Source organism: Suncus etruscus, chromosome 7 (assembly GCF_024139225.1).
Source record: "Suncus etruscus isolate mSunEtr1 chromosome 7, mSunEtr1.pri.cur, whole genome shotgun sequence".
NCBI lineage: Eukaryota > Metazoa > Chordata > Mammalia > Eulipotyphla > Soricidae > Suncus > Suncus etruscus.
This window is the reverse complement of record NC_064854.1, coordinates 50876378-50887204: the sequence shown is the minus strand read 5'-3', so window position 1 is coordinate 50887204 and position 10827 is coordinate 50876378. Positions and strand designations below refer to the sequence as shown.

Genomic DNA, 10827 nt, shown 5'->3' with positions numbered 1-10827 from the left:
CGGACCGAAGCGCCTACCCGGCCGTCCGGTGCTCTGCAGGAGGGGGCCCCTTCCTTCCCTCCCCGGCGGGGTGCCAGGATGCGGGCGCGGGCCTTGCAGAGGAGGAATTGCAGAGTGTGTCTGTCTCCCTCCAGGTGTGGCTGCCCAGTGGAGGGGCCTGGGCCCGGGGCGGGAGGGAGGGCGGGGCGGGAGGCGCGGAGGCCGCCCCCCGCCCGCGCGCCCGCACCCCGCAGCCCCGCCCCCACCGCCCCCGCCGGCGGGAGCCGAGTGCGCGCGCGCCCCCGCCTAGGCCTCACAGCGCGCCGAGGCGCCCGAGGGTGCCGGAGGTCCCGACAGCGCTCCCGGCCGCCCCCCTCCCCGCCCCGCACCGCCCGCGCGCGCTCCCACCTCCCCCCCCCACCCCCTCCCACACTCACTAAACATCCCAGGCGGCTCCCGGCGCCTCCGGCCGCAGCACACCTCCGAGCGACGATCAGGCGGCTCTTCTGCCTCCGTCGTGCCGGGAGGGCCGGGGGCTCGCTCGGGTCCTCCGCCCACGCTCAGCCGCGCTCTCGCGGCCCGCGCCCCGCCACCCCCCGCCACGGCGGCGACTCTGGGCGGCTGCTCCATGACTGACTGACTGGGACTCACTGACTCGGCTGGCTGGCTGACTGACAGACACCGAGCGGGCCGAGCCAGCCGCTCGCTCAAGGGGGCCTGTGACGCGCTACTGGGTCTCCACCAATAGCGGAGGCGCTTCGGCGCTCGATTGGCCGCGCCTGGCGCGCGCCGCGGCCCCGCCACCCTGCGGCGCGCAGGCGCGTCCCCGAGGCAGGAACCCGGAAGTCGGGTCCACGTGTTGGGGCTGACAGGGGAAGCCTGCCTGCTGGAGGGACCTCCGCTCGCGGGCTTGATCCCGCACTGGAAGCCCGCCGTGCGTGCTCCCCCGGGCGGGGTCGGAGGTGAGAGTTTATCCCGAGACCAGTTTTCACTAGATGGTCCCCGACCCCTCGGTCGCCTTCCGCCGCTCACAGCCGCCCCAAACCGGACTGTGCTTCCTCTGCGAACGTCTCGTCCCGCTAGCTGGTCAAGGGCCCGTCCCGCTTGAGCCGAGCTGGCGAGACTTGTGTCTGCTCTCGCGGTCGCCTCGACTCGAGCTCCTCCGAGCTGCCTCCTGGTTTTTCTCGCGGCCCGGTGCTGTCTGCTCCGCCAGGGCGGAGAAGGCGGCCTTGACTTGTGCGTGGAGCTTCGCGCAAGCTTCGGGATCTGCATTTAGGTTCCGTCCCTAGCCCCTTTAGGAAGGGAGGCCGAGATAACGGGACGCTGCTGGCAGTGTCACGGAGCATCTTTGTAGCGGATTCCTGGAAACATTGAGTAACTTGGAGCTGTCGGTGGGTACAAGTCGGACTCAAGATTAGGAAGCGTGGACCCAATTGGCCGGCTGGTAACTGAGAGTGACTGAATCCAGTGTGCACCTCATCTCATGGAGAGTAACAAATACCTGCAGGGCGAGGGCCTTGAGATATTTTGGGTCCCACAACTTAGAAATATACAAATAATTCTGCAGCTGGCAATGCAAAATAGTTTGGTTCGACTTCAGGAATCGCTCCTGGCAGGCTCGGGGAACCATATGGGATTAGAATCACCGTCCTTCTGCATGCAAGGCAAACGCCCCACCTCCATGCTCTCTCTCCGGCCCTGGTTTGACAGTTTATAAGCATGAGACCGCGATGTTCATTTTGAATTTTTTGGATTCCCATTTTGTTTTTATTCTAGCAGTCATTTCAGGTTTTGTTTTTGTTTTGGGGTCACACCCTGCTTTGCTCAGGGGTTACTCCTGGCTCTACGCTCAGAAATCACTCCTGGCAGTCACGGGGGACCATACGGGATGCTGGGATTCGAGCCACCTTCCAGCTGCGTGCCAGGCAAATGCTCTCCCGCTGTGCTATCTCTCCAGTCTCAAGTCATTTCGGTTTTAAAGTAGAAAGAATTGCTTTTGAAGAACAGAGCTTGTTTTACTTTTCTTTTCTTTTTTTCTTTTTCTTTTTCTTTTTTTTTTTTTTTGGATTTCCGGGCCACACCCGTTTGATGCTCAGGGGTTACTCCTGGCTAAGAGCTCAGAAATTGCCCCTGGCTTGGGGGGACCATATGGGACGCCGGGGTATCGAACCGTGGTCCTTCCTTTATAGCGCTTGCAAGGCAGACACCTTACCTCTAGTGCCACCTCACCAGCCCCTTGTTTTACTTTTCTAGAGTGAAGTGATTTCATTATAGTTGCTTCCCCCTTTTAAGAAACTTAAGTACAGTTTTATATAAATTACAGGTAGAATGTATGTTTGCTTTTCTTGGTCATGATTTTATTATATTGTTGTTTTTATTGTGTAAATATTTTATTATGTAAATATAAAGTCAGCAGTTTTGAACAATGTTTTATTGTTTGTTTAATTTTTGGGTCACACCGGCAGTGCTAGGGGTTCCTCCTGCCTCTACGGTCAGAAATCGCCCCAGGCAGGCTCAGGGGACCATATGGGATGCTGGGATTCGAACCACCGTCCTTGTGCATGCAAGGCAAACACCTTACCTCCACGCTCTCTCTCTGGTCCCAGTATTAAACAATGTTAACAACATTGTTGCAGTTGCGATGGAAAGTTACTGTTGCAGTTGAAGTAACTTTTTGTTTGTTTTGTGCTACATTCAGCTGTGTTCACAATGTACTCCTTGCCTCCCGTGTGGTGACAGGGATTATTATAGGTCAGCTGCGTGTAAGGCAAGCAGTATCTGGCTGGCCCCAATAACAATATTTCTATTAATATTGGTTTATATTGTATTGCTCTTGGAGGGGACACACCTGCTGTATACAGGGTTTACACTTATTTTGGGGGGGTGCCGAGAATCGAACTGGGTCTGTCCTGTGTTGGTCTCGTGCAAGGCAAACGCTCTCCCACTTTGCTATCTCTCGGGCCCCTAGGGCTTACACTTGACAGGGTTGGAGGACCGGGCTGAATCCTGTTGGTCACATGGAAGCAAACCGTCCCACCTGCTGTGTTTTTTCTCTGACCCCGATATTTATAAGTAATTTATTTGGAGGGTGCTGGCTTTGTGGTTGTTACTCCTGGATCTGCACTCTGGAATTACTTCTGGCTGTACTCAAGGGACCAGGCTACATGGAATGAATGGGGTCAAGATCAAACTTGGGAATGCAAAACAAACATTCTAGCTGTTGTATTATCATTCCAGCACCATCGGGGCCCAATATTATATTATTTGTTTACTTGGAGTAATAATACTTTTTGTAAATATTGTTTATTCTTTGAATTATTTAGTGGAACTGGTTTTAATGCATAATACAGAGTATATTTGGGGGGACTCTGGGGTGGTTAATACCTGGCAGTGCTCAGGGAATCAAGTATGGCTCTAGGGATTGCGCCCTAGTCGACTGTGTTTCACTTTTTTTTGGGGGGGGCACACCCTGTGATGTTCAGGGGCTACTCCTGGTTATGTGCTCAGAAATCGCTCCTGGCTTGGGGGATCATATGGGACTCCAGGGATCGAACCTAGGTCCGTCCAACGCAAACGCCCTACCGATGCTCTCTCCCTCCGTTGACTGTGTTTTAAGGCCAGAACCTTACCTGCTGTAGTATCTCTTTGATCCTACAATGCCAAAAGGTTTGTGCAGATATAACTTTTTCAGTTAAAATTATGTATAGCTGAGAGGCCGGAGAGATAGCATGAAGGTAAGGTGTCAGAAGTCGGTGGTTCGAATCCCGGCATCCCCTATGGTCCCCTGTGCCTGCCAGGAGCGATTTCTAAGCACAGAGCCAGGAGTAGCCCCTGAGCACTGCTGGGTGTGACTCAAAAACAAAACAAAACAAACAAAAAAATTATCTATAGCTGAATCTCATTTCTCTATTCATCTGAACACTTTAGGTTTTGCCCAAGTGAGTTCTGTCATTCTAACTTCTGGGAATATGATGTATCATGATAGCAGGAATAGTTGCACATAAATGTTTGTAATCCCCCTTCAGCCTGATTTTTGTCTAAATTTTCTCCAAGAAGTCATGTGTTAGCATTTATTTATGAATCTGTGTCCAAGTTTGTTCATATGATTTATTTAAATTATTTTAAAGGTATATATATTTATGTATATATGAATATAGTTTCTTCTTTTCAGGTCACACCAGGCAGTGCTTAGGGATCACTTCTGGCTTAGTATTCAAGGGCTAAGGCTAGATTCTAAGGTCCATGCAATACTAAAGATTCAACCTGGATCTCTGGCATGCAAAGCATGTGTCCTAGATCTTTCAACTATCTTCCCCTCCCCTTAAGAGAATATAATACTCTGTTGTGGTATGATATAGATATTAAGCTACATAATATTCATTTTCTGCTACAATTTGAATTTGATCTCAATAGACTTTTTTCATTGTTTTAAATTGTAGATAAAGTACAACAATGGCTGCTGTTTATTCTGGCATTTCCCTGAAACTTAAAAGCAAGTCAACTTCATGGGATGACAAACTAAAACTGGCTCACTTTGCTTGGATTTCCCACCAGTGTTTCCTTCCAAATAAAGAGCAAGTAAGTTGTTTTGTTTTGGGGTCACATCTGGGGGGTGTTCATGGGCTACTCCCCACTCTGTACTGGGTGGGAATGGAGATTTACTTCTTGTGCTTGGGGATTGAATCGAGGCCTTCTATATGCAAAGCATGCATTCCAGTCCCTTGAGCTCTATCATGCTCAGAAGAAGTAAGGTTAATGTGAAACTTACAGATATCACTTGTATAAATTTTATAGTAACATTTAGTTACATTACATTTGTTTTGTTTTAAACCTCAGCATTTTATTTTTGGAAATATCACTTTCATGTTCATCTCAATTGGAAATAGGTTAGTTTGCTGGTAACTCTTTTTATTTATAAATAATGAAATTATGCTCCATAAGTTAAATATCTTTGGAATTTGATCATTGAAAATTGGGAAGTAGAGGAGATTTTTTTTTCTTTTTTTTTTTTTGGTTTTTGGGCCACACCCGGCAGTGCTCAGGGGTTACTCCTGGCTGTCTGCTCAGAAATAGCTCCTGGCAGACATGGGGGACCATATGGGACACCGGGATTCGAACCAACCACCTTAGGTCCTGAATCAGCTGCTTGCAAGGCAAACACCGCTGTGCTATCTCTCCGGCCCAAGTAGAGGAGATTTAATATTTGTATTGTTATATGGAAATAGAAACAGAACCAAGAAAGAGGGCCCTCAAATATTTCTCAAACTTGAGTGACTGAAAAAAATCATTGGTAGAAATACCACGATGGGGCCAGAGCGATAGTACAGCAGTAGGGCATTTGCCTTTCATGCAGCATACCTGGGATGGACACGGGTTCAGATTCCCAGAACGGATTCCCAGCATCAATTCCTTTTTTTTTTTTAAATAAGGAAGTATTACTATTCTAAACTCAAACACATTCAATGCTTAGTATAGTACATCAAAGGTATATCTTGTTCTTTACAGTAAGTTCTCTGAAAACATAACATAATTACAGGATACACACAAAATTAAATATATCAGCATGATGCAACTATTCAGTACTGCTTACAGTGCATTATTTATAAGACACCACAAGGACACAAATTTTATAAATTAACATGGATTATTGTTCTCAGGTTTGTGCTATTTATACCTGTTAGTGATAGTGACCATCAACTTTTTTTAAGGTTTGGAGTCAAAGGAGCACTGTAAAAACAATGTTAATGTGGCAATTACCGTTTGCATGGGCCCACCAAAGTATGGGGGTCATGGAAAGGAAAAACTTTGGCCTAAGTACAAAGAGACCCTACCCCTGAAGTTTCCTGACAGAAGACCATTTCTAGGCTCCAGGCAAACTAGTTTGTCCAATCCTGGTCATTGTCTGCAGTGCCCATTCAGTTATATCTTTCACGGTCTCTGTTGTTGATCTCACGCCTCTGCATTAAAGGTCCTGGAATCTGTACATCCCACAATGAAATTAGGATGGTGTAGAGCGGCGTCTAATTTCATCTCACAATTAACGAGCAATGCAGAAAGCCCTGTCCACTACGCAAGTCGTTGTTTTTGTTTAAATCTTCTCAGTGTTAAGGGAAGACTCTTTTGAGTAAATCGATGTCAGAGCAGCAGTAGGATCTTCCCCGGTAGAGGATTGCTTCCAGGTGATGTCATAAACAACGTTGAATATTTCATAGATGGCTTCCCTGGTTCAGGGGTGACTGGGAAATGCCCAAATCCTTGAGGCCTGTGTCTGTGCCAGGTCATCATGTCAATGTTCAGGGTTCATTGCACCACAAGATTAGTGTGTTTCTGTCTCTTAGATAAGAACTTATTTGTATGTATAGTATTTTCCATTTTAATATGCCCATGCAAACAAGGAATAATGCCACCTGGCGAATTCAGCACATAAGGGGGCCGCAAGAACAAGTCCAATAATCCTCGTAACCTGATTCAAACATAAGCATTAAACTGGGGGACTCTTTCACCAAAATTTCTTATTGAACAGTTCCCAGCAAGATTGGTGCCTATGGGGATGCTAGAACAAGTCCAATAATCTAATTGACTTGGTTCTTATATATACGTTAAATGGAGGGACACTTCTACAAACTTCCTTATTTAACAATGAGCCAGGTCTTTAAGACAATGTTCAGGGTGTAAGGTCCTACTGCATTACAAGATTTGTGTGTTCTTATCTGTATAAGATAAGAACGTGTTTGAATATAATTTCCCATTTTAATGTGCCTATGCAAAGGAAGTACAGTATCACATGGCGAAATTGGTGCCTATGGGGATATTAAAACAAATCCAACAATCGAATTGACTTGGTTCTTATATAAACTTTAAATGGAGGGACACTTCTACTAACTTCCTTATTTAACAAATAACAAAGGGATAAAAAGTGGGGAAAATAAACAATCTAACTTAAGACAGTGGCTCAATAGTCACCGTATGTGGGAACTAATCAGAAACCTAGTATGGTAGCAAACACAGTTACACAGTGAAGAAAGGAAGAGACCAAGAAGCTGCTGAGAGTGAACAAGTAGAAAAAGAGTACTGGCCTCTTCCCAGCCTGAGAGTCCATCCTTTCATTTTTATTTTGAATATATATGGTACCCTCACACAACGTGGTGTCCTCCCAGACTGAGAGTTCATCCTCCCATTTTTATTTTGAATATATATGGTACGCACGGGGACTCTAGCCCCCCCCGCATGGTTTTTAAAATGGAGACCAATGAGAAAAAAAAAATACCAGTGAATGTCAAGACATACACCAGTGCTGCATTGGCCTGCCCTCCACTCCATGCATCCCCCCATTAGTGTAAGGAGACAAATGTGGAAAGACTGAGGACCACGGTAGAGTCCACCTAGGCTGGCAACCAGGAAATACCTGGAATAAAGGGGAGATAGTTAGGGAGAATGCCATCCGGTATGGGGTGTCCCTTAACCCCAATACCTGGGAAGAGCTGGCCTCCAAGATCAAGGCACCGGAAGCCAGCTATCTGCCCGGCCTCTCCCTTTGCTCCTCCTCCCTAGAGTAGGGAAGGAGAGGAAGCCTGGGGACCCGTAATAGAGTCCACCTGGAACCCACAGCAGGCCACCTGAGGTGGCACTCAGGCCAGGCCTAGAGTCCAGGGGGAAATAGGGGAATGGCTGAAGGCCTGCCAAGCCTCCCAGCACCCCCAAGCTAGGGAGAATGCCATCCGGCATGGGGTGTCCCCTAACCTCAATACCTGGGAAGAGCTGGCATCCAGGATCAAGGCACCGGAAGCCAGCTATCTGCCCAGCCCCTCCCTTTGCTCCTCCTCCCTAGAGTAGGGAAGGGTGGGAAGCCTGGGGACCCCTAATTCTCTGCATCAATTCCTGTCATCTCATATGATCCCCCTAGCCTGCCAGGAGCAATTTCTGAGCACAGAGCCAGGAGTAACCCCTGAGCACTGCCAGGTATGACTCCCAAACCAAACCCTTCCCAAAAAAGAAATACCATGGGCCCGGAGAGATAGCACAGCGGCGTTTGCCTTGCAAGCAGCCGATCCAGGACCAAAGGTGGTTGGTTCGAATCCCGGTGTCCCATATGGTCCCCCGTGCCTGCCAGGAGCTATTTCTGAGCAGACAGCCAGGAGTAACCCCTGAGCACCGCCGGGTGTGGCCCAAAAACCAAAAAAAAAAAAGAAATACCAGGATATACTACTAATAAAATTGGATTAGTTTACACTTAAATGCTAGTATTAAAGATGCAGCACAAGATGTGTTCAAGATGGCTTATGTCTGTTTACTGAAGGCGAGATATAGGATGGAGAACACTAACATATTTAATAGTTTCTAAACCTGTTGTACTTGAGCATTGACTTGGCAGTTTAACAATCCTTGGCAAATGCTCTCACAGGGTGTGTGTCTGATCATAAGGGACAGGCAGTTGGATCAAGTCTATATCTTTCTTCTAAATCTCTATCCTCAGGTATTTATTTCACATCTGTTGCTGTTCATGTATTATTGAGTTCTCTTTTATGAACTCTGCCTTTATCAACATTTTTTATGTTTATGAGTAAGGAAATTATTCTATTTTCTTTTTGTTGTTGTTTTGGGGGGCCATACCTGGTGATGTTTAGGGGTTACTCCTGTCATTGTGCTCAGAAATTGCTCCCGGCTCGAGGGACCAGACCATATGGGATGCCGGGGATTGAACCCAGGTCTGTTCTGGGTCAGTCACATGCAAGGCAAATGCCCTACTGCTGTGCTATCACTCCGGCCCCCAATTCTGTCTGTTTTCATAAAGTTCTTATGCACTATTTCACAGAGCACTGCTATCTAGGGAAGGTTATTACATTCAGGGGTTGATTTACAAGTTGCATGGAAAGTCAGGATTGAACCTTGAATTTTGACTCTGTATTTTGCTTTTGCATATGAATCAATTTGTGACCATTCGATTGTTGTGCTTGTGACATAAATTTTTACAGTAAAATTTTAGAAAATTTAGTAGAAACATAAGAGTTTTGCTTGGAACTTTTCATTAGCACAGATAAAGAGAAAATTAGTTTCTTTTTATTGATTTTTTTTTTATTTTTTTGGTTTTTGAGCCACACCCAGCAGTTCTCCGGGGTTACTCCTGGCTATCTGCTCAGAAATAGCTCCTGGCAGGCACGGGGGACCTTATGGGACACCGGGATTTGAACCAACCACCTTAGGTCCTGGATCGGCTGCTTGTAAGGCAAACACCACTGTGCTATCTCTCTGGGCCCTGATTTTTATTTTTAACAGTAGGCTTTTTGTTTTGTTTTTGGGCCACACCCAATTGTGCTTAGGGGTTACTTCTGGTTCTGTGCTCAAAAATCACTCCTGGCATGCTTGGAGACCATATGGGATGGCTAGAATTGAACCCGGGTCTGTCCCTGTCAGTGATTTGCAAGGCAAATGCCCTTACCCCTGTGCTATCACTCCAGTCCAACCATAGTTTTTAGAGTTACCAAAGGTAGGCTTGACAGGAGTATAATCCTTTCCTCTCTCCTTGCAGTTGGATTTGATTATACTTGGAATGACCCTATAAATGCTTAGTGGATTTATTGATTTTAAAAGTGCCTTTTTTACAAGTTTTTTTTTAATGTAGGTATTACTTGATTGGGCGAGACAGACATTGGTTGCATTTTATAAGAAAAAACTTGAACTGAAGGAAGACATTGTTGAAAGACTTTGGATCTATATAGATAACATTCTGCATAGCAGAAAATTGCAGACTCTTCTCAAGAATGGAAAAACAGTTGACCTTCAACTTTCTCTCGTCAAGGTAACTAATGATTTTCTGTATTGTCCTGAATGTTTTAAATACTTCTTTTATTTTATATTTTTTATTTTTTTGGTTTTTTGGGGCCATTCTTGGCAGTACTCAGAGTTTATTCCTGGCTCTGCATGAATGGCAAGCATCTTACCTACTGTATTATCTCTTTTACCCCAGTGTTTCATATATTTCTGTTGAGTTCCTACTAATGCTGTAGGCTTATTGTTGTTTATTTGGGGGGACTTATAAGGGTCCTGCACTATTGGGGCTCAGCTTACTCCTGGCTCTGTCCTTAGGGATCATTCCTGGCAGATTTGAGGACCAAATGGGTTCTAAGCATCCTACCTACTGTACTAGTATTGCCCTAGTCCCTGGAGGCATTTTTTAGGATTAAATAATGGTAAAGTAATAGTATTTATAGTGATTTACAGTGCCGAAGTGATAGTACAGCGATAAGGCGTTTGCTTTATATGCGGCAAATTTGGTTGAGCCTCCCAAGTGGTTCTCATAATAGCAATTCTTGGTCAACTGAGCTGTGGTTCTTTGTAAGGACCTGAGAAATTTTTTTTTTTTACCACTCAGACTGCATCCTCTCCCTCTAACCCTTCCAAAGGAAGGGAAGAACGATCATCACTGGCCAAAGACAGTCGCAGAAGTGACACCTAGAGCCGGCTTCACGCTCAGAAGAGGATGCTCTGGCTCCTCCTCGTGGCTTCGGGTGCTACACGATCAGAGACTTCTCTAGTCACATACTATAGAAATGATCCCTGAAAGTATAGTCTTGGTGACCGGAGAATTAATTGCTATTTGGTTCTTTGGTGCAAAGGTGGTGCTTGGGGAGCTTAAGGAGAGGGCCAGTGATATAACGAGGATCATCCACATTGCAAGGATGCCACCTATCTTCAGTATGTTTTGTTTTGTTTTGTTTTGGTTTTTGGTTTTTGGGCCACACCCAGTAACGCTCAGGGGTTACTCCTGGCTATGTGCTCAGAAGTTGCTCCTGGCTTGGGGGACCATATGGGACACCGGGGGATCGAACCGCGGTCCGTCCAAGGTTAGCG

General features: G+C 46.4%; 1 protein-coding gene and 1 non-coding gene across 2 annotated transcripts in view; one reads left to right on the top strand and one right to left on the bottom strand.

Annotated features, from left to right (window-relative positions):
• Positions 1 to 875: 875 nt before the first annotated feature.
• Positions 876 to 10827, top strand: part of URB2 (URB2 ribosome biogenesis homolog) — a 57769-nt gene continuing 47817 nt past the window's right edge. The window contains 3 exon segments of the mRNA XM_049776396.1: positions 876 to 941; positions 4419 to 4557; positions 9599 to 9775. Coding sequence (XP_049632353.1) covers positions 4432 to 4557; positions 9599 to 9775 — 303 coding nt within the window. The 5' untranslated portion in view covers positions 876 to 941; positions 4419 to 4431.
• LOC126014950 (small nucleolar RNA U3) lies at positions 10340 to 10549 on the bottom strand. The gene has a single exon (XR_007497876.1). It is a non-coding gene; the product is annotated as a small nucleolar RNA U3 (small nucleolar RNA).